The sequence below is a fragment of the Cnephaeus nilssonii genome (assembly GCF_951640355.1).
Source record: "Cnephaeus nilssonii genome assembly, chromosome: X".
NCBI lineage: Eukaryota > Metazoa > Chordata > Mammalia > Chiroptera > Vespertilionidae > Cnephaeus > Cnephaeus nilssonii.
This window is the reverse complement of record NC_137071.1, coordinates 19,226,281-19,251,674: the sequence shown is the minus strand read 5'-3', so window position 1 is coordinate 19,251,674 and position 25,394 is coordinate 19,226,281. Positions and strand designations below refer to the sequence as shown.

At 38.4% G+C, this 25,394-nt stretch overlaps 1 protein-coding gene across 2 annotated transcripts in view; it reads left to right on the top strand.

The window, feature by feature from the left end:
• Window positions 1-25,394, top strand: part of DMD (dystrophin) — a 2,362,317-nt gene that overhangs the window by 1,710,589 nt on the left and 626,334 nt on the right. For both annotated transcript variants that reach the window (XM_079764882.1, XM_079764883.1), the window contains exon 53: window positions 10,376-10,587. In XM_079764882.1, the coding sequence (XP_079621008.1) occupies window positions 10,376-10,587 (212 nt within the window). The remainder of the gene's footprint in view (window positions 1-10,375; window positions 10,588-25,394) is intronic.

Here is a 25,394-nt window from a genome sequence, read left to right as displayed (position 1 = left end):
TATATATAGGAGCTCCTAGAAGTGGCCAGAGCAGGCAGTTTTTATACCTTTTAGACAAAGAAACAATACATTTGTGAAGAATTGACAAGACAGAGAAGTTAGGGCTTGGGGTAGTAAATTAGTGAGGAAGTAACAAGGTTTGTTACACAGACTTGTGGTCCCAGAATTCCCTATCTCTAGTGATAAGTGTGTCTTTGTTCCACTCTCCTGGTACAGGGAGGGAATCTTTCACATGGGAGATTCATTATCTGCTTTCAGGGGGACAAAGGAGATCAGAGTGTCCTTGCACTGGCTTTTTTTCAGTAACTATAATTCTAAATAATCAAGATTCCAAAATGACATATTGTGGGATAGCATATTCTGTTCTTTTTCAGTACCATTTAATGAGTATTAATGAATGGGTACACCTGTGTGATACACACCTCTATCAATATACAGAAAAATATTATCACCACAGAAAGGAAGAACTTTGGGGTATCAACTAGACTTCTTGTGGCGATCATTTTATAATATAGTATACAAATACCAAATCATTATATTTTACACCTGGAAATAAAATAATGTCATATGTCAACTATGCTTTAATACAAAAAAAATGTAAAAAGGAATTATTTTAGGTTGGCTTGAGTTTATTTTTTAGCATATAAGATTGCAAAACTGAATCATACTAATGGTGCATCCAGGGGAACTATATATGGCTGTTGAGCTGCTATTTATTCATCCAGGCACTAGGGTGACAGTTCTTCCCAATAACCTTAAACCTCTGTCCCTGACAGAAACATCAAGGAACATGTATTTCATAGACTTTTAGAGCTGGAAAGAACCCCAGGAATTATCCAATCTACCCACCCCCTTTGCTTTATAGCTCAAGATTTGAGAAGTCCAGTGGTGTTATAAAAGTACATGGCTGCCCACTTTTATGCCTATAATTGAGAGATAGCTAGCAGCCAAATACCCTGCTTAGGGCCCTGTGTCCATTATTTCTTTAATCTTCCTGTTATTATTATCCCCATTTTACATAGAGTGAACTGACTGTGAAAATAGCATTAAATTACTGATCTTTGTCATCTTCAAACTAACTTTAACTGCTATATTAATATTATAAAATATTTTAACTTAATCATTTATTCTGGGTCTGCTTTCCATGAATTTAAACCAAATTCTTGGCTTTTTCTGAATTCTGGCTTTTCAGGATTTAGAGAAGAAGCAGATATCAAAAGTAGTCATAGTGGCTAGGATTTAATCATGTGCCTGTAATTCCCCTCTCTTTTCAGCTTTTTGGTCCAAAATCTTTTAGACATTTTATTCTGTGTTTGCACAGCAACCACATTCCTCCTCTCCTGTTCCTAAATAGAGCAAATGTCCATTCCCACTGGCTACCTTTGACTTCATGGAAAGCACATTTACTTCTTCCTCTTCTTAATGGGTCTAACTTAAGACTCCTCTTTACAGATGTTAATTATAGATAACATTCTATAGAATCATGTTTAAATGCCTTGTGGAAACAGGAGGAATAAATCTTAATATTCCCTATAATTTTAGTTATATTACTATCACTATCCTTGGCTCCTTGTAAGTCTTTAAATGGCATTTTTTGAAATAGGCTCACATTGCTTAAGGTATAGTTGTATCCTAACTTTGTACAAGAGTAGGATAATGGTGGTTTCTTTGTCTTCAGTTCCCCTCTTGATCATACCTAACGTTCTGCTGACTATTTTAGCCTCAAGGACCAGTGCGTTACGATTCTCACATTTTTTTCTGGTCCTAACAAATAGTTCAGAACTCACTGTCTTAACTTCAATTGGGATCATTTTCCTTACAGTTGACCATAGTTAAATATCTGCTACTCTTCACCCATTCATACGACCTCCAAGGGTTTATTTACCTGCACTTTAACTCTTCCAGCCAGTTGTATTCTACCTGGAACTCTTGTGTACTTGGGGGAATCACTGAGATCCACAGTGTATTCCTAGCAGATCAGGAATACTTGCTGATGACTTTAATTCATTTTTGAAGCTTCTCTATATGGAGAAGCAATAACACCTTGCTTTAGTGTGGTCCGTGATGCTTTTATTAATTTTTTAACTTTATCTTCACGGCAATTCTTTGGTTTGTACAACTATCATTATTTCAGTTTTTCATGCCTAACATTTTGTTGACTATTTTAGCCTCAAGTAACAGTGCATTGTGATTCTTGCATTTTTTATGGCCCTAAAAAATAGTTCAGAGCTCCTTGTCTTAATTTCATTTGGGATCATTTTCCTTACAGTTGACCATAGTTAAATATATGCTACTCTTCACCCATTCATATGACCTCAGCTGAGGAAATTAAAGTTGTGGCAATCAACATTTGCAGATTAAATTGTCAAGTTTTTTTCTCTAAAATTTACTCACAGTAACTTCTAATTCTCAGACTGTAAGTTCAGTGCAGAAATTGCAACAGAGCTGTTCTTTGTTCTGTTGCAATGTATATTCAAAAGGCAATCATTTCATTTTTGTACATAACATTTTTCCCTAGGAGAGATGTTGTGGGAATTTATATCAGTCAAGAATGTGTATTGATAATCCAACATAGCTAGCTTAAAAACTTGAAGTGATAGATTGGTAAGGACTCAATCAACTGAACTGTTTCTTTCTCTACAATATTGTAGTTCTTGACGTGATTGCTGTGTTTCCAATTTGGCACTTTTGGAGATCTGTAAATCAGGACACATGCTGAGTTCCAGTCTGTCATCCTGAGTCTTAGCAATGGTTATTTATTTCCTTTCATTATCCAGTGTTTACTTATGGCACAAATCAGTTGAGAAGCTTTCCATGATGGACCTCTGAGAGAAGAAATGCACACATTTGGATAGCTTTTCAACTGCCAACATGCACAGATTGTCTGAGTTTATATGCATATATTTTATTATTATTTCACTTTTGTATGTCAGATGAATCTGGTATAAATGCAAATCTAACAATATGGGCTCTAGTGACCAAAATACATTGTCATAATATATCTTTGGTCTATCAATAATATCCTGGATGAAGTGTTGTGACTGTGGTAAAATTCTGTAGTTTAAATTGTTGTCCAATTATGGACAATTACCATGTCTGTTTCATGTCCAACTGCCACAGTGGTCCAGTTCCAAGATAACAGTTTCTTTTAGATGATCTTCAGATACTATGTTTACTTTCATTCCTTGGCAAAATGGAATATATCTAGAACTTCTAAAAAATTGTATATGTTTCTATAAGGTCTACCCTTAGGACAGTTTTATCACTCAGTTCCACTGCTCTGTTTCTTTTATTAAATAACTGAATAGCTGCTTCATTACTTTCTATGTGCTCAGTTGTTTCTGTGAATCTAGTTTGGTTCACTGTCCAATGAGTATTTCTACAATGATCTTTATCACACAATTCTAAGGTCTAAATTGTATCGTGTCCTTAGCAAAGCCATGCATCTCTCATTATCATTTGTATCTGCCCAAGTAATGCATATTTCACAGGTTGCAACCCTATTAAAAAGATGAATTTTTCAAAGTTATATGAGAATACATTTTGCAAGTCAAATAATATTTTATTTAAATTTTTATTGAAGTACAATATACATCAGGAAAAGTGCACCCATCATAAATGTCTAGCTCAGTGAATTTGCGCAAACTGAATACATCTGTGTAATTGTCACTCAAATCAAGAAATGACCAGAACCTGAGAAGTCCTCATCATGTCTCCTTTAGTGACTACCAGTCCCACAAGAGTAACCACTATTGCAATTTTCACAATATTCTTACTTTTTCCAGTTTTTGTACATTATGTACATGGAATAAAATAGTATGTCCTTGTTTTGGGCTGACTTTTTCCCCTCAACATTATGTTTGTAAGATTACTACATATTATTGCACATAGTTGTAGATATTTCTTAATTGTTGTTATATGGTATTCTATTGATAAATATATCACAAAGTATTTAACCATTTTACAGCAGATGAGAATTTGGGTAATTTCCAGTTGGGGACTCTTCCAATTTAGTACATATCTTTGGTGAATATAAGTATGGATATCTCTGGAAGTACAATATAGGTATGCAATACCTGGGAGTGGAGTACAAGTCAAATAATATTTTAAATACACTTGACAAATTGAGCGTATAGGTAAATCTTATGGTGAGTCCTTTTGTAATAGAAATAATCTTTCCATAATTTCTTCTTTGCAAAATGGATTCCTACATATGGTTAATTATTTCACAAGGGGAGATACATCTGCTGACTGTATTTCTAGTATTCATCTAATTGTACTTAAGTTATTAACAATAAGATATTTTATTGTTGTTATTATCCTCTAGAATGCAGTATGTTTCAAAATTTGAAAATGCCCACAAAAATATCTTCATCCTGCCCTAGCCAGTTTGCTCAGTGGTTAGAGTATCAGTCTACAGACTGAAGGGTTGCAGGTTCAATTCTGGTAAAGGTCCTGTACCTCAGTTGCAGGCTCAGTCCCTAGCCCTGATTGGGGAGTGCAAGAGGCAACCAATCAATGTGTCTCTCTCACATAGATGTTTCTCTCTGTATCTCCCCCTCCCTTCCATCCACTCTAAAAAATCAATGGAAAAAATGTCTTCAGATGAGGATTAACAAAAAAAAATCCCTTATCCAGTATACACATGTATTTTTCAATACTAGTCAGTCCAAAATTTAATTTAATAAACAGGTTAAAGTAACAAGACATTCCCACAGATTATCTCTGATCTACGTTGATTTTAAGAATGTTAGAGAAAGAGTGATCATTTAATTAATTTTAACTCATAGGATTCCCTCTCCATAGTTTTTAATTTATGGATTTTTTAATCAAAGGAGAATATTCTACTAGTAAACATAACAGTGAAGTTGTTTTATAAACAAAAATGGTTCATGTAAAGGCATTATTAGAAATAAAGGATGCCCAGAGAAAATTTGTTTACTTATAATGGAGATCATGAAAAGTAAAAAGAAAACAAAAAAAGGGAAATGTAAAAGACTTAAGCCTATGTTCAAATTATGTAAACTTAAAATGCAAAAAAGAAGCTGATTCTGATTGCTTCTCAGGAAGAAAGACTCAGGTACTGGGCAAGAGTTAACTTTGGAAGTGGCATTTTTACATCATTATAAAGAGGAAGCATGAATAATTGAAATAGTCTACATATACAATTCATTTGACAGTTATTGAAAGTATACTAAGTGTCAAGCACTGGGTTGTACACTAAGGATTTTTTTTAATGAATAAAACTCTAACTTCAACTAGGTTCCCCCAGAAGCATACTTTCAAATAATGATTTGAGTGAAAGTGGTTTATTTGTAAGGTTATCCCAGGAAGTACCAGTAGGGAAGTGAGACAGTGAAATAAGGAAAGGAGCCAGTAATTAAGCCAATTATTGAGTAGGTTATTGCTGTGAGCAACTACTGCTCAACCCTGGCAAATAGAGAAAATCACACCTCATAGTTGTCACCGATAAGGGGTAATTATCTTCCAACTCTCATCCATCATTGACTGATTCATTTGTCAATTCCCTACAATAAGATTTCTGCTGCTTCACTAAAATAATTTCCTGTATGGTCTTCAAGGAATTCCGTGTGGTCAAAGCCAATGAATACTTTTGGCACAGGCTTTGGGGAGTCTGACTGATTGGGCCCAAGTGTTGGATCTACCACTCACTATCCGTATGACCTTAAACCAGTTCTTTATCATTGTCTCTGTTTCTTCATCTGTTTAATGAGAACAGCAACAACAACATAAACAATGATACCTACCTCATAATATCATCATGATGATTAAATGAGTTATTACTTGTCAAGAACTTAAAACAGTGCTTTGAGCAGAACAGGTTTTCAAATAACTGTTCTTTATTATTTCTAGCAATTCTTGTGACATCTATGGCATTTAAAAGTGTTCTTTGAAATTCATTCTTGTCCGTGTTTCTCTAAAATTTCACTTTCTAAGTATTCTCTTGCCTCTCTAGTCATTTTTCATCTTATTGGCTACTTTTGCTATGTCCTGTCTTTGTGTTGTATTTTTCTAGTGCTCAATTTTTAACCCTCTGTTCTGCTTAATCTATACACCATATCATTGAAAATGCATTCACAATGATGGCTTCCTTTTTTTCTCTTCTGTAGTGATTTGTAGTCCCAGATTTCTCTCTCAAAATATACAGGGTGGGGCAAAAGTAGGTTTATAGTTGTGAGTATGTGAAACACAGTTTATTCTTGTGTTATTACACATTAATTATTGTATTATTTTCCATATGAACAACTGTAAACCTACTTTTGTCCACCCTGTACAGCTATGCAATAGCACTTTCAGTCCATCTGACTGCATAATAGTCCAATGTGGATGATCCTCAAAACTCATTATTTCCCTGGAACAGCTCATCCTAGATTCTTTGAGTAGATAATGAATAATGCCTCTATCTAACAGGCACCAAACAGAAGGCAGGTAATCTTAGACTCTTTGTTTACCCAGTGCTTAGCATAATGCTTGTTATGTAGTAGATGCTAAATAAAATGGTGACCAACAGACAAGATTGGATGGATTGATGAGTAAGTCTATAGGTTATAAATTTATCTAATTAAGTATTATCTGATTATCATGTACAGTTGAAGGTCAAAGATGAGAAAGCACACCCTTAGCGAGGTACACATCCCAATTAACTATTTTATCTTGCTACCTTACACACCCATGGCCACTTTGGGATGAAAACTTGCATTGCTAAGATTGAACAGACATTGAAATTGTGTTTGTCTGAAATAATGGTCTAAACTATAAAAGTTCCCTCCTTTTTCTACAATTAAGAAATATCTACACACATAATAGGAAAAACTACTTATTCATATCAAGTGATGGTCATTTAAAAATACACATTATATCTATGCTACTGAAATGAAATATAGGATTATAAAGTATTCACTGGTATGAATATGAATGGCTTACCAGGTTTATGTAAGAAATACTAGGCATTCTAAAAATTTTGTCACTAATTAAAGCTGATTTAGGCAAAGCCAAATTAGAACAAAGACTTTTTAAGGAAAGTCAATTTTATTATCTTCAATTACAGATAGTATATGTCAATAGGCTAAGAAAAAAAGTGCCAACTATCATATAATAAAAGCTTAATATGCAAATTGTCCCTTCGATCGGGTGGTCGACTGGGATTTCGACAGGGAAACCAGGAGTTTGACCACTCGCTATGACATGTGCTGACCACCAGGGGTGGTGCAGAACATGGCAGATATTGGCGATGTGGTGCTGGCAGTGGGTGGCAGTGGAGGTACTGCCGGCTCCAATGGGCCCCAAGGAGAGCGAGACCACAGCAGGATGGTGGAGCAGGTGACTGGGCAGCGCCAGGCCAAGGCAGGTGCGAGCGGGGGCTCAATTTCCCAGTTGATCACCCTGCAGATGGCGACCAGCGGTGGGTCTGACACTTCCATTGCAGAGAAAGGGCAAATAGCAATATTAAAATATTTCTTCTAATTATTTTCCTTTCAATGTGCACGAATCCATGTACCGGGCCACTAGTACATAATAAAGTAGCCTGTTATAAATTGAAAAAAATGGATTGTAATTAGAATATCAGTTCTAAGTTGTTCTATGTTGGAAAAATATTTCAGAACACTTAAAGACATTTTTATTTATATTTTAAGCAATTTCTTATAATAGCATTTACGCTATTAATTTTGTAAACTAAAGATAAAATAGAAGAATAATCAATAACTATACATCTCAACTATAACAGATGCAGTACTTCCCAGTGGGGCAACAACAACAATGAAACAAACAAAAAAGAATAGTGCTCAAAGATTATAAAGAAAGACTGACATTTAAACAGAAGTTGGCATGTTAACTGAAGTTGGAATATAATATGTTGGCTGGTTTTGCAACATAACAAACACCTTGACAGAAATGAACCCAATAAAAATAATGAGTGCCACTTAGTTTTCTAGATACCAGATTCTTGATTTCATGTCACAATCACTAGTCTTACAGTATTTATCTAGTCCTGATAGTTATTTACAAAATATCTCAAGTACTTATCTAACTCATGACTTCTCAAAACTTTGAGGCAACAGTAGAGTTAATTAAGAAAAACTGAGCCGACATGATGAAATAAGAAGCACAATTTTATAATACTGTGCTGTTTTTTTCCTTTTTATTGAATTTATTGGGGTGACACTGATTAACAAAATTATCCAGGTTTCAGGTATAGAATTCTATAATACGTCATCTGTATATTGTATTGTGTGTTCACCATTCCAAGACAAGTCTCCTTCCATCACCGTTTATCCCTCATATACCCTCCTCCACCTCCCCCCACTCCCCTCACCCGTACCATCCCTACACAGTTATCCATGTCCATGAGTTGCTTTTCCTTTTTTTCTCCTTTGCTTGATCCCTCCACGCCCACCCAACCCCTAATACCCCCCAACTGTTGTCAGCCTTCTCTCTATCTATGAGTCTATCTCTGTTTTGCTTGTTAGTTCATTTTGTTCATTAGATTTCACATATGAGTGAAGTCTGTGCTGTATATATTTTATTTGTCCACCCATATCCAGGCTTTGACCTTCCCTACCCTGCTGTCTACTCTGGGAGGCTGATCTGTGTCATCATAGATCTCCCATGCCCTCTGGCTTCCAGTTGGTTTAGCCACTGGGGAGCCCTATTTGGAAATTGAAGAGAGCAGGTTGAGTAAGGTCAGGATATTTATTCTCCTAGTTGCCTCCCTATGAAGTTGCCTCAGGCTGACTATGTCCCTTGACAAAAGGTTATTGCTCTTCTGAAGGTGGTTTCTCCTCATAATTCTTGGCTTCTGGCCACTTTTCCCTCCCCTGATTTCTTGTGCCTAGATATAGTAACAGCACCACTACTGCAAGGCCTAGTTCTTGTATATCTTTGGTGATTTTCCTACACCCTGATTATGTGTAACTTATTCTTTTGTAAATAAACCTCTCAGACTATTTGGGCCAGATCACAGAGAAAAACATGTACATCAAACTAAATATTCCAGAGGATGGTGGAAAGACATTTAAGCATTTAAATGAGAGAATGAGGGGATCAGGTCTATATTAGTCATCACTCTGTCTAAGGTGTAGATGTTATATTGAAAAACAGAAGCTTGAAGTGGAGGACTACATGGAATCTATTGCACACATGTAGGCAAAATATAACAGAACTTTGCTGTGGTAATATGTGGAAAGAGGGGTGTTCTATATTAGAGAAATTAGTAACCAATAAAATATGGTGTTCAGAGAGGCTTAGGGGAGAATCTAGAATGTCTGATTTTTTTACTTAAGGGATAAAGTGATGGTGGTTCATTACTTGTTTTCTATGTCATTATTTCCATTTTATGAAACCAGAATAAAGAAAAGATAGTATGATCCTTAAAAGAAAGAAAAATAGTGTGGTCATATTTATTTTAGCATTCTAAATTGGAGTATTTCAGAGCATAATCTATAGGCAATCCATCCATTATCTTTGATTCTCAATGATAACAAAAAATAGGTTCAGTATAAGCCTGTCATACTTATAAAATATAATCAGCATGAATTTTTAGATATTGTTATAAGAAATTTCCAGAACGCCCATCTGCTCTTGGGTTGCCCCAGAAGAAAGCCCTAGAAAAAGATTTTAAGAGCAAATGATTTATTTGGGAGCTGAGAAAAATATCAGTAGGGGAGTGAGCAAGTGAGACAGGTATGGCAAGACAGCCAATAAAGGATGGTGCATTATCAAGCAGGTTACCACTGTGGAGCTTTATCTCACTGGGAGAACTCTGGAACTATTGAAAAACACATGCCTCACAGTTATGTATCCTAGCATGAAGAGGGCTAAAATATTCATATCCCAGTGCCTACTACCATCAGTCATTGCCTACAGGCTTTTCCTTGGAGGTGGATTGGCACGAGGGGAAGTGTCAGTTCCCTGGTGTATCTAGCTTACCACTTAGATGGCAAAGCAAAGTCTTCGTGGTAATACAAAGCCTTCAAGGAATGAACTGCCAATGATGGCATCGGAAGTCAGACTGTTAGAATCTGAAGTGGTAAAAGCAAGGTGTTTGGAGTATTCTGCCAAAGAACCTTTCTAAAATTTTATTCATATTTGGTTCTAGGGATTGAGACTAAATAGATTTACATTTTTACATATAGTATTGATGTTCTAGGTTACCTTCAGGGAGATAATTTAACAGAAACTTGTGTTTGCCATTGAAAACCAGTAAGGAATTCAGTTGCTGATCATCCTAGCTATAACAAAGTGAATATTTTTTTTAATGAGTAATACAGAATGTGAGATATTTGGATGTTAAATTGAAAATATCTTCTTAAGACTAGCATTTAATCCTATATATTTATTTTTCCTTTTATTCCAGTTGAAAGAATTCAGAATCAGTGGGATGAAGTACAGGAACACCTTCAGAACCGGAGGCAACAGTTGAATGAAATGTTAAAGGATTCAACACAATGGCTGGAAGCTAAGGAAGAAGCTGAGCAGGTCTTGGGGCAGGTCAGAGGCAAGCTTGAGTCCTGGAAGGAGGGTCCCTACACAACGGATGCAATCCAAAAGAAAATCAAAGAAACCAAGGTTAGAATCAGAGATATGTTCTTAAAATTAAATATTGTGTACACTGGAGACAATTATGCCAAGGATTAAAATGTAATGATTTTTAAAGTAAACTTATTAAAAGAAAATTACATTTATGCTAAAATGAACAATAGACAAAGTAAAGATTAGAGATTAGACTAATACCTTAAAATGGGCTGGTTTTCACAATTTAACATCTTTTCCAACTACTTCAAAGTTGATAAACATACTTATGTAGGAACATAAGTCAATCTCTTAATGCCTTCTTAGAAAAGGTAACAGCTCTACTTTTTCCTACTTTGTTTAAGGGCCCCAAATGGAAAAGGGAAGGGTGTGTGTAAGGATAAGGCAGAGATAAAGTGTATTCTCGCTTTCTCCTCCCATTCTCTGACCTCCAGCCCAGCTTCTCTTCTTTCTCTGCCTTCTTTTCTTCCTCCCCTTTCCCCTAAACTACATCACATTTTTGTCCACTTAATAAACTACAACTCTTCAGAATAAAAGAAAGAAAAAAGGAAAATAAAATAAAATTTGTTTGATTATGTTTTATCAAGCACCATGCATGGTACTTTACATGCATTTAATTATTTCAAACCTTGTATGTATGGGTCAGTTTTGAAAGACCTTAAATATCAAACAAAGGGAAGCCTTGGGGAAACTTTAAACAGGGAAGTAAATTGGTGGGAACTTGGTCAGACTGAGTATTTGATCAAAACCCTGTTTAGATTTTTTTTTTTTTCTGGCAGAAAGAGGCCTTCTGCTAAACAAGTATCTGAATCTCAAATTAGCTATGCCATCTGAGAAAAAAAGTAATCATTTTCTTGAATTAAGTGGCTTCCATTTCTAAATTAGGCTGAATTTAGACTATGCTAAGCTCTATAGCATATGTACCTTCACTAAGTTCATTTGAACAAGAACCCCTGAAATCCCAATAGCTTCATACAGTTAAGGTTAATTTCTTGGTTGTGTCATAGTCCAATAGAGGTTGAAGAGCCCTTCTTGGGAGCTCTTCCCCAAATGGTGACTTGGAGATCAGGCTTTTCCAATTTTATTAAACTATCTTTTTTAACTCATAGCTGCCCAAGGTCACTGCAGGAGAAAAAGAGAAAATGTGGTCAATCCATGGCATTTTATGGCCAGGCTGGAGGTTATATACATCACTTCCACACACATCCTGTTGACCAAAACTTGTTCCTAATTTAATTTCAGGAATAGTAAATGGGAATAATGAGGTAGTAAGCTTTTAATAAGTCTCTGCCATATCTATTTTTTAAAGGACCTAAACTACTATGAGGACAAGGTTTTTATTTATATGACAAGAATATTAGAAAGTCAGATAGGATTTTACAGGCTTATCATGATCTCATTTGGAGGCAACATGTAGACAAATAAAAGTTCACTCTTTCACAAGATACTTGTTACCAATAAGATATTCTTACTTGGATGAACATGAATAAATTAGGAATTTCTACTGGTCTTCTTCCCAATTCCTGGTCTGACTATGTGAAATATAGAGTCTATATGTTTATTCTTTTTTAAATCTTTATTATTGAGAGTAGTACAGATGCCCTCCTTTTTCCCCCCATTGCCTCCCTCTACCTGGTTCCTGCCCCACCACAGGCCTTCATCACCCTATTGTCTGTGTCCATAGGTAATGCATATAAATTCTTTGGTTAATCTCTTCTAGCCCACCACTTTCCTTTGAGATTCATCAGTCTGTTCCATGTTTCCATGCATCTGGTTCTATTTTATTCATCAATTTATTTTGTTCATTAGATTCCTTGTTTGTTCATTTTTATTTTTAGATTAAATTTTTGATAGCTATGTATTTACACGGAGTGGCCAGAATATTATGATCTCTGAATGCATACTAATCTGGCCACTCAGTGTGATATATATATAGAGAGAGGCCCGGTGCATGAATTTGTGCATGGTGGGGTCCGGCCAGCCTGGCCAGGGTGAGGGGACATGGGCGGTTGACCAGCCTGCCTGCTGGTTGAACTCCTGATCGAGGGGACAATTTGCATATTATCATTTTATTATATAGGATATACACTGAGTGGCCAGATTATTATGTGTTCAGATATCATAATAATCTGGCCACTCAGTGTATTGCTATTTTATTGTTCATATTTTTTATCCCTCCTCTTCCTCCTCCTCCTGCTTCTTCTTCTGCTTCTTCTTCTTCTTCTTCTTCTTCTTCTTCTTCTTCTTCTTCTCCCAGATTTCAGGCATTTCTAAATGATGGTCATTCTGTATTTTAGTTATAATTTTGATGTGGTTGTGGGAGGCAGTGAGTACTGAGTTTGCCTACACCACCATCTTCAAGAGTCTCCTATATATGGTTATAGCTCTGGTCTTATCTATAAGGTACTCAGTATGTTATATCATTCCTTTCTTCTCTAAAAAAAATTAGGATTCTATGAATCTAGAAAATCATGGGACAAGGTAGTTAACTGGTATGGAGGAATTAACAGGGAAAAAGAGTTTGTACTGGACCTTTGACTTAGATGAAGGAAAGGAATGATGAGAGGCATATAGTGACAGATTTGATTAGAAGAAGACTCTGGAAGTTGGCAAGTGAGAAATAATCATCTTAAAACATATGAGAATCCTAAAGTGATACCAAGAATTATCAGGACTTAACAGCTCATAGAAAAGCAAGGAACTTTAAATATGAGACAAAAAGAAATGTAAAAGGAAATATGAAAGAATAAAAAAACAATTTTTGTCAAAACAAGTAAGATGTTTTAAACACCTAAAACAAAGACAAGATTGTATTATAATTGCAATCTTTGTCAAACTTTTGAAGTAAAAAAAATTGCTTTTGAATAGTCAGTCTAAAACTACATCATAAAAATAGCAACTGATGTTTTTGGTTGTGTTATGTGTGTGAGGAATTTAATCATATATATTGCTGCAACTTTAGTGTAAGTTTATAATACAGATAAGAATGACCAACATTGTAATTTTCCTGTCATTTAGTGATTATGGCATATGGTAAAACTAAGAGTAATTCTAATGCTAAAACTAATACTAACTAGCATTTAGTAATTACTTGCTATTTGTCAAAAACTGTGATTCACTTTACATATATTGGCTTATTTTATTCCCTCAAAAACCTTCCAAGAAAAACACTATTATTGCTTCCAGTTTATAGGTAAGAAAAGTGAAGCCTAGAGAAGTTCAGTAACTGCGCTTACAAGTGGCTGAGTTAAGATGTGAACATACAGTATACTGCTTGTTCTTATAAATGACTTCACATATCTTCTCTTCTACCCCTTGTCTATCTATGTGGTTAAAATGAATCAAGAAATGCCCTGAGAATCAGAAAGGGAGACAACTGTCATTATGAATTGACATATCCTATCTAATAAAAGGGTAATATGCAAATTGACCATCACTCCAACACACAAGATGGCCACCCCCATGTGGTCAAAGATGGCTGCCCCATGTGGACACAAGATGGCCGCCATAAGATGGCCAGAAGGGGAGGGCAGTTAGGAGGGACCAGGCCTGCAGGGTAGGGCAGTTGGGGGCAACCAGGCCTGCAGGGGAGGGAAGTTGGGGCACACCAGACCTTCAGGGGAGGGCAGTTGGCCTGAAGGGGAGGGCAGATGGGGGTGACCAGGCCTGCAGGGGAGGGCAGTTGGGGGCAACCAGGCCTGCAGGGGAGGGCAGTTGGGGGTGACCAGGCTTGCAGGGGAGGGTCAGTTGGAGGAAACCAGGCCTGTAGGGGAGGGCCATTGGGGGAGACCCGGCCTGCAGGGGAGTGCAGTTGGGGGGGACCAGGCCTGCAGGGGAGGGCAGTTGGGGGCAACAAGGCTGGCAAGGGAGGTCAGTTGGGGGCGACCAGACCATCAGGGGAGGCCAGTTAGGGTTGACCAGGCAGGCAGGGGAGGGCAATTGGGGGCAATCGGGCTGGCAGGGGAGCAGTTAGGCATCGGTCAGGCTGGCGGGGGAGTGGTTAGGGGTGATCAGGCTGGCAGGCAGAAATGGTTAGGGGCAATCAGGCAGGCAGGCAGGCGAGCAGTTGGGAGCCAACAGTCCTAGATTGTGAGAGGGGTCCCAGATTGGAAAGGGTGCAGGTTGGGCTGAGGGACACATACACCGCCCCCACCCATGCACGAATTTCATGCACTGGGCCTCTAGTAAGATTATATTACTGATAAGCCAACAAGTAGAAAATAAAAGTAATGAAATAATATACTGGGGAGAAGTTTATATATTCTGTTTTACTATGAAAAACTAAAAAAGATTATTGCAAATTGGATTCCATTTTTAATGAAACTACTATTTTTAATTTTTATGCAAGTCAGGGAGCCTATAAAATGGAGGTCTAGGCTTTATGTCTACTGTGTTCTCACTACTGAATGATATTAGCTGGCTTATCACTTATAATTTTCTTTTAGGAAGAAAATGTGAAAATAGACATAGGGAGACATTGATTGATTTGACCAAAGACCTTTTTGTTCCATAAATTTTTTTTCTGAGTCTTTGTGCCTGAGATTAGCAAGAGAGACAGTGAGCCTTGTAAGGCAATCATTAGACTGTGTCTACAGAACTGATCACTGATGACTGTCCTCAATGTCACCAATGAAACCAATGAAATGGTTTCAAAGACAACCACCATCACTGTTGCACTCTTTGAAATTTTAAACCAGTCACCATACCTGAATGAAAGGGGAAAATCACCTACAATTCTGATATGTTAGTGTTCATGATTGCTAATATTTATCTCTAATATTTTCCTTTTCCTATCTTCATATTTTATTTCTCTTCATAATGTAGATAAAATTTTGATTTATGATTTTAAGTCAGTATTATTGATGAAATATTTACATATGTTGCTATATAACTTTTAATAGTTATTTTTAATTCTTTATAATATTTCATTGTTTCATCTTTAAACATTTTCTTACTCATTGGATATTTCAAAAACCTCCTCTCTGTATTAGAAAATAATGGAGAAAAAATGGAACAATAACAACCTCTTCACAAAATACAAATCAAATCTGAGATGGCATCTGGGAAAAGTCCATCTTGAAAGTACGGGTAGGGTGGAAGGAGATGTAAACCAGAGACTTTGGATTTGGCAAAAGAACAGACTGTATGTACAATGCCTATATGGCAATAATGAATGAGCAGATCATTAAGAAGTGCGCATAATATATGTTTAATGTCTTTCCTATATAACCCTTAACTTTTAGAAACAAAAGCATAAAGTAAGTACTTGCTTTTATTAACCAAATAGCTTCATTCGATCTTACCCATGGCTCTGATAAAACAATGATGTTCTTTTGAGATGGAAAGATAGAAAGTAGGGAAAATCATACAGGATTTCTATTCTAATCAAAATCCCTGCCAATAGCTATGACAGAATACTATGAAATATGGTGACATTTAACTTTCATAAGAGGTAAGATGATATGCTATTGGCACCTAAAATTGCCAGCAATGGTCATCATGGGACTTATTTCATTTGGCAGTATCTTGGTTGACTTCCCAACCTGTTCCCCAGGCTATTAAGATTGGTCCAAACTTGGCATTGAATTCTTGGAAAAATTATTTCTTGATGATTTTAAACTTTCTTTTCCAGTGTCAAGAGAGATTTACCCAAGCTCAGAGTTTTCATTTATTTTTTCCACTTTTAGCTTTTAAAAGAGAAATCCCTTTTTGTCTGTTTTGTGATTGCTTTTGTGTCAAATTCAGCATAAAAGCTTTTTAAATGGGACAGCTTAGCTGTTTTTTGCTTGACTGAGCTAAGATAACATGAATTCAATAGAGAAGTGAAATCTTGTTTGAGCTTAGCTGATTTGGCTATCTAATACTTACAGCTATCTGAGGCAAAAGTTCCAATAATTTATCAAATTTTTAAATAAACATGTCCAAGGTCTCAAAATACCTGTTTTGAAGACATTCTTTAGGGAGCTTGAAACATAGGTACACTGATTTCATGTAATTATATTTAAAAAGTTGAACTTGTTATCTATATACAAATAGACTAGAGGCCCAGTACATGATTGAATCATGCACGTGTAGGGTCCCCTACACGCTCTCGCTTTCGATCACGGGGGAGCTGGGTGCCTGTCCGCTGGTGCACCAGGCCTTTCAGAAGCCTCTGGTGCGGCGAAGGCTTCTGAAAGGCCTGGTGCCTGAGCGGACAGGCACCCAGCTCCCACGCTTTTGCTTTTGATCGCTGGTGCACCAGGCCTTTCAGAAGCCTCCGGCACAGCGAAGGCTTCTGAAAGGCCTGGTGCCTGAGTGGACAGGCACCCAGCTCCCACACTTTTGCTTTCGATCGAGGGGGAGCTGGGTGCCTGTCCGCTGGTGCACCAGGCCTTTCAGAAGCCTCTACCCCGCCGGAGGCTTCTGAAAGGCCTGGTGCCTGAGCGGACAGGCACCCAGCTCCCACGCTTTTGATGGTCTGCGGTGGGATGTGAGCTCGCTGCTCCAGAGGCCCCTTCTGTGCTGCAGCACAGCCATGGCGCAGACACTGAGCTCGAGTTGCCGCTGGCGACACAAGCTCAGCATCCCGCCGGCCCAATCGGCCACCCCGGCCACCCCGAGTCCCGCCCCCCCCGCGCCTCCTGGCCAATCGCGGGCATAGCGAAGGTTCCGGTAAATTTGCATATTTGTCTATTATTAGGTAGGATAAATATGCCAATTAACAGGGACGCCCTAATGGGTAGACAGGACAGGAGGAGGTTGCGCACGCAGCATCAGGGGCGGGGCAGCAGGAGCCTCCATGCACCTGCGCTGGGGGAGGGCCTGATCAGCAGTGGCTGCGGCTGCTTCAAAGGCCAGAGAGGGAGGCAGAGCTAGACTGGCAGCAGCCAAGGCTGCTGTGGGGCCCGGGGAGCGAGGCAGGGCCAGACGGGCGACTCGCTACTCGAGGGTGAGCAGTGCCACGATTTCAAATCACACGCTGGGCTCCTAGTGTATAATAAATACAATAGCTATTTGAGGATCTCAAATTATTTTACTAAGAAGGAAACTAATCACAGAAACTTCTTTTTCAAATATGGTAGTAGAGCTTTATCATTTTAGTTATTGGGGTGGGGGGAGTGGTATTAGATAATATCCAGATCTGCCATAAGGATATGTACAGTAATGGAAACTCAATTCTTCATTCACATGTTTTGTTTACTTTTAGACTGCACAAAATTAAATTAGCAGATTGACCCACACTGGCAGTTCAAGGTTCGCATTTCTGATACAATAATGAAAACATTATCAGAAATCTTATTAGGACCAGTCATTTTTTTAATGCATTTTCTTTATTCCCTTTTGTTCTCCCCTAAAGTTTCCACGTGATTAAGGAGAAAGTATCAATCATCTAATAGTACTTTTCCTCCCAAAGTAGTTATAAAGCTATTAAACTTCTCAAAGCATACAGAGTGCTTCCTACATCACTGATGGAGCACAGAAAGTAATGAGTAGTTTCCCAGGTACTGCTATACTATATAAATATTTAATGCAGAGTCACCAAGACTTAAATAACATTATGCTCTGATTGCACCATATAGTGCCTTGTTTTCTTTTCATAGTGTAACTTGTTCCATGCTTGAACATATAATGTGGCTGCTCTGTAAATCCACTCATTCATAAAAGCAACAAATTGTAAATATTGTCCAAATCACCTTTTCTGAACTCTAGAAATTAACCAAAGGTTGGCAACAATTTGAAAACTGCTGCACTTCAGTAAGAACAGCAGGGTTTGAGGCTTTTTAACTTGGCCTATTCCCATTACTTTTCCCCAGTTACACAGTATGCTTGAAAATTATCAGCCTTACAGCCACCAGAGAGGGAAGACCAGGATTAGAGTTCCTCAAAAAGACCCATTTTATACCCAGAGCATTATCACTATATGATCTGTCTTGCCACTCTCTAGAACAGTGGTTTTCAACCTTTCTAATGCCACAACCCTTTAATACAGTTCATCATGATGTGGTGACCCCCAACCATAAAATTATTTTCGTTGCTACTTCATAACTGTAATTTTGCTACTGTTAATGAATCATAATGTAAATATCTGTGTTTGCCGATGGTCTTAGGCGACTCTGCTAGCGGTTCTCAACCTGTGGGTCGTGATATTTACATTACGATTCATAACAGTAGCAAAATTACAGTTATTAAGTAGCGACAAAAATAATTTTATGGTTGGGGGTCACCACATCATGAGGAACTGTATTAAAGGGTCGTGGCATTAGAAAGGTTGAGAACCACTGCTCTAGAACAATCCTATACACAAGGCCTTGTCATTTGTTTGACCTGAGTTTGAGCTAACTCCCCAGGAAAAGCCCTATCCCCAGAGTTTTTATCCAAAACAATCAGCAATAGTTTTTTAAATAACAGCTGGCTGAGGCTGTATTACCAGTGAAGAAAATCAGGGTCTGGAGAAAAATTTAAAATGAAAATCTGAGGAATGAGATGTCTTCAGGGGACTCTGCAAAGCTCTGTCATATTCCTGGGACATCTAGAAGGTTACATGCATATCTTGACAAATAGAGAATATCAATAAAGAGATATAAACAGGGACTAAATAGAGATTCTGGAATTTAAAAGTATATAATTGAAATAAAATTTTCCCTGGATGTGTTCAACATTAGACTTAAGCTAGCAGAAGAATCAGCAAACTTGAAGACAGACCATAATTCCACTCTGAGGAAAGGAAAGACAAGAAATAAGATATACATAAAGAGGGGATAAATAAAAATTCAACAAAATAGAAACTTTAATAGCCTACTTTTTTTTTAATGATTTCAGAGAGGAAGGGAAAGGGAAAGAGAGATAGAAACATCAATGATGAGAATCATTGATTGGCTGCCTCCTGCACGCTCCCTACTGGGGATCGAGCCCACAACCCAGGCATGTGCCCTTGACTGGAATGGAACCGAGGACCCTTCAGTCCACAGGCTGATGCTCTATCCAATGAGCAAAACCAGCTAGGGCTAATACCCTACCTTTAATAAGGATAGAACAACTAGGCAGAAGATCAACAAGGAAATAGGAGACTTGGAAAAACACTATGAACTAATAAGACCTATGAACAGTCTCCTATAGAACACTCCACCCAATAATAACAGAATACACATTCTTGCCGAAACCGGTTTGGCTCAGTGGATAGAGCGTCGGCCTGCGGACTCAAGGGTCCCAGGTTCGATTCCGGTCAAGGGCATGTACCTTGGTTGCGGGCACATCCCCAGTAGGGGGTGTGCAGGAGGCAGCTGATCGATGTTTCTCTCTCATCGATGTTTCTAACTCTCTATCCCTCTCTCTTCCTCTCTGTAAAAAATCTATAAAATAAAAAAAAAGAATACACATTCTTCTTAATTGTATATAGAATATTCTCCAGGATAGACCATATGCTAAGCCATAAAACAAACCTAAATCCAATATGTCTGGTATCCTTACAAGAGGAAAAAAGAGGCATACACAGAGAATAATGCCATGTAAAGACACTGACCACAGGGAAAACATCATGTGGCAATAGAAGGAAAGATTAGAGGGATTCATCTTAAAGCCAAGGAGCACCAAAGATTGACAGCCACCACCAGAAGCTAGAAAAAGGAGAAAGCATTCTCCCCTATATATAGGTTTCAGATGGAGCATGGCCTGCTGACATTTTGATTTGGGATCTAACCTTCAGAATTTTGAAACAATAAATTTTGTTGTATTAAGCCACCCAGTTTGTGGTGTTTTGTTCATGACAGTCCTAGGAAAATGATACAGGAGACTTCCTTAACATGGTAAAGTGCATCTAAGAAAAATATGCAACTAACATCATGGTGAAAGACTAAATGCCTTCCCCTAAGATCAGGAACAAGGTAAAGATGTGTGCTGTCACAACTTCTATTTACCACTTTACTGGAAGTTCAGGCCAAGACAATTAGGCAAGGAAAAAAATAGAAAAATAGAAGATTTACTTTTTCCTTTCCAAATTAATAAGAATTTTACATATATTTGTATATATATATATATATATATATATATATATATATATATATATATATAAATAAAAGAGAAACATGCAAATTAACCATCACTCTGCTATGCCAAGCCATGCCCACCAGCCAATCTGGAATGAGTATGCAAATTAACTGAACGAAGATGGTGGCCAGCCATGGAGCTGGAGCAAGCAGAAAGCTTGGATTGCCCCCGGCAATGGAGGAAGCCAAGCTTCCTGGCCGGCCCTGGCCTCCGCTCAAGGCTACAAAGTTTCAATTATAGAAGATAAATAAATCCCAGATACTTGCTTCCAGCCAGCCCTGGCCTCCACTCAAGGAGGTGCTGAAAAAAAAAAGAAAAAGAAAAAAGGAGGGGCTGGGACCTTGGGTCGCCAGTGGGTGATCAGGCCAGGATGGGATGGCAGGGGCCATTGAAGGTAAGCAGACCAGCAGGGGGGCCAGTTGGGGGGTGAGCAGGCCGTCAGTGGGGGTCAGTTGGAGGTGATCAGAACAGTGGGGGGGGCAGTTTGGAGTGAGCAGGCCAGCAGGGGGGCAGTTGGGAGTGAGCAGGCCAGTGGGGTAGGAAAGTGGGGGTGAGCAGACCACCAGGGGGGGCAGTTGGGGGTGATCAGGCTGGTGGGGGGGCATTTGAGGGCAAGCAGGCCGGCAGGCAGAATGGTTAGGGGCAATCAGGCAGGCAGGCAGGCAGGTGAGCGCTGGAGCCAGCAGTCCTGGATTGTGAGATTGTGAGAGGGATGTCCGACTGCCGGTTTAGGCCTGATCCCTGTAAACTGGCAGTAGGACATCCTTCGAGGGGTCCCAGATTGGAGAGGGTGCAGGCCGGGCTAAGGAACACCGCACCCCCCACCCACCCCATGCATGAATTTCATGCACCAGAGATAGATAGATAGATAGATAGATAGATAGATAGATAGATAGATATCCTAAGGAATACATTTAAAATTTTTACAGTTGGCCTGGCCAGAGTAGCTCAGCTAGTTAAGTGTTGTCTCATGCACCAAAAGGTTACTGATTCCATTCCTGGTCACATACCTGGGTTGGGTTTGATCCCTAGTCTGAGAGCATGCAGGAGTGCAGGAGACAACCAATCTCTCTCTCTCTCTCTCTCTCTCTCTCTCTCTCTCTCTCTCTCTCTCTGCATGTCCTTGTGTGAGGATTTAAAAATAAATAAAACTATTAAATTAATAAATTAATTCAGCAAATTAGCAGGATGCAAAATCTCTTGTTTTTCTATACACTAGCAATGATAATCTGAAAAATAAATTTCAGAAACTATTTTCTTTGCAATGGAATCAAAAAATAAAATACTTAGGAATAGGAGAAATGCAAGACTTATACACTAACAACTACAAAGCATTGTTGAAAGAAATATTAAAAATCTAAATAAATGGGAAAATATCTCATGGGTCCCAGATCAAAATAATTAATATTGTTACAATAGCAAAATCGCCAGATTGGTCTATAGATTATGCACAATTCTTACCAAAATCTCAACTGGCTTTTCTAGTAAAATGCAAGGAACAAAAAATAGCCTAAACAACCTTGAAAAAAGAACAAATTTGGAAGACTCACAATTCCAAATTTCACAACTTACTGCTAAGCTACTGTCATTAAGTCAGTGTGGTACTGACATGAAGATAGACATATAGAAAAATGAAATACCATTGAAAGTCCAGAACTATATCCTTGCATTTATGTTAAATTGATTTTGAAAAGAGTACCAAGACAATTCAATAGGAAAAGTATGGTCTTCAAAATCTCATGCTTGGATAGCTGAATATCCACATACAAAATAATGAAGTTTGACCCCACCTAACACCATACACAAAACTTAACTAAAAAATGGATTATAAAGCTAAATATAAGACCTAACACTTAAATTATTATAAGACAAAAACAGGAGTACTTTGAAAAAGCCAATGTTTTTTAGATATGACTCCAAAAGAAAAGGTGGCAAAAGAAAAAATACATAAACTGAACTTCACAAAAATTTAAAAGTTTTGTAATGCAAGCAATAGCATAATGAAAGGGAAAAGGCAAGCCCAGAATGGGGGAAATATTTGTAAAGGATGCACCTCATAAGGGACTTGTATCCAGAATATATAAAGAACTCTTATAGTTCAACAACAACAAAGATAAACAACTCAATTACAAACAGAAAAGGATTTTAATAGACATTTCTGCAAAGAAAATGTACAAATGGCCAATGATCAAATGAAAATATGGTCAACATCATTAGTCATTTGGAAAATACAAATGAAAATCACAATGAGATACCATTTTATACTCACACTATGATGTTTAAAAATTTTAAAAAGACAAAGATGTGGAATAATTGCAGCCCTCATACATTGCTGATGGGAATGTAAAATTGTGTAACCACTTTGGAATAAAGTTTGGCAGTTCTGGAGATATTAAACATGAAATATATATATATATTATATATAAATATATATATCTATATATTATATAATAAAGTTTGGCAGTTCTGGAGATATTAAACATGAATATATATATATATATATATATATATATATATATATATATATATATATATATATAATAAAAGAATAACATGCTAATCAACCGTACCTTTGCAACACCCACCCGCCAATTAGGAGTGAGTATGAAAATTAACCAAACAAAGATGGTGGGTTAATTTGCATACACAGGCGCCAAGCGGCCGGGGACAGGGTGGGACGCTTGCATCATTGCCATGGCGATGACGCATGCATTCCACACCACCCCAGCCGCTCCTGGCCTCTGGGCAGTGTAGGAAGGCAGAAAGGCTGCTCTGGCCAGAGCGAAGGCAGTGCCGGAAGCCAGGGGAACAAAAGCCCATTCTTGCACGAATCCTCATTTGTGCATTGGACCACTAGTATATATATAAAAGCCTAAGTGACCATTACGATGGCATGACCAGAATGACTGGAACGACTGGTTGCTATGATGTGCACTCACCGCTAGGTGGCAGATGCTCAACGCAGAAGCTGCCCCCAGCCCGCAGGCCCCAATTGCTGATGGGGCCTGCCAGCCAACCTCCTGTTCCCTACCCCCAGCTTATCAGGGCCTGGCCCCCCGGGTGGGATGGGGAACCAGGGGTGGGTGCCGGCAGATGTGGCCCCTTTCCCAGGGGGCCAAGGGCTGGCTCCCTCCTCAAGGCCAGCTGCCAACCTCCCACATCCCTCCCCCTGGCCGGCAGGTCCCCATCACTCAATCGGGGCTGGGCCCCAGGCTGGGACAGGAAACCGGGAGTGGATGGCGGCATGTGGGCAGCGAGGGAAGGAGGAGATGGGGAGGTGGGGAAGCAAGGAACCTAATTGGCCGTGATCACCAGCCAGGCCTAGGGAACCCACCTATGCATGAATTTCATGCACTGGGCCTCTAGTTACTATATAAAATAAAAGTGCCACACACAAGAGAAAGGAAAACATAAGTCTACACAAAACCTTTATATGGATGTTTGTAGCAGCATTATTTATAACTAGAGGCCTGGTGTATGAAAATTCATGCACTGGAGGGGGTCTCTCAGCCCGGCCTGCCCCCTTTCACAGTCTGGGAGCCCTCAGGGGCAGGAGGTGACCCAGAGATCAGGGGAAGGCGACACCCCATCACACCTCTGCTGCTGCCACTGCTGGCAGCACAAGCCTCATTAGGCCCTGGTTACCTGAGCCTCAGGCGGCCCTGGGAGGCTGGGGGGCTGAGGGGACTGGGGAACTCTGGAGGCAGGCTGAGGGGACTGGGCGCTGCCATCTTGTGGCTGTGAGCGCCACCATCTTTGAGGGCTGGACAGTCAATTAGCATATTCCTTCCTTATTGGCTTTGGGTGCTGCCATCTTTGAGGGTGGGGCAGTCAATTAGCATATTCCCTCCTTGTTGGCTGTGGGCGTCACCATCTTTGTGACAGTGTGAAGGTTAATTAGCATATTCCCTCTTTATTAGATAGGATAGCCAAAAAAGTATAAAACATCTCAAATGTCTTCAACTAATGAATGGGTTAAAAAATGTAGTATATCCAACAATGGAATATTATTCAGCAATAAAAATGAATAAAGTACTGTTATAATATGGGTTAACTGCAAAAGCATTATGCTGAATAAAAGTAGTCAGTCACAAAAGACCACATATTGTATTAATCCATTTATATTCATACTCAGTACAGGCTGGGGGAAGGAGAGAACAGACAATGGAAAGTGACTGATAATGGGTATGGGGTTTCTCTTGAGGATGAAGAAAATGATCCAAAATTCTATTGTAGTAATGACTTCACCAGTATGTGAAAATACTAAAAACCACCATATTATATACTTTAAATGAGTGAATTTTACAGTATGTAAGTTATATTTTAATGAAGTTTCATTGAAAAGGTATATGTGCATGTCATTAAAACTACAAATCTTTTCTTGTTTCTTCACATTTAAAAATTGCTTTAGAAACATCATTTGGAAATATTTTTTAGCAGAGGAGCCTATTTTTAATGTATCATTATACTAGCTTATTCTATCCCTGACCCTGCTTCCAAAATATCTGGAGATTGTAGAATTGCCTACTCTATGAGACAGGGTTAACCTTAGTAGATATGTCAGTCAGGATAGGCTAAATTATGCCACAGTAACAAGCAATCACCAAATCTAGAGACCTAACACAAATTTGTATTTTATTGATGTCACATGTCCCTTGTAGATTCACAAGGACCATGCCTGATGACAGCTACATCTTAATACATAATTTCATGATCTGAGAGGAAGGGAACATAGTGGATAATGCCATTAGCTCTTTGTTTTAAATATCTTTTTTTCTTTTTTAAAATATGTTTTTATTTATTTCAGAGAGGAAGGA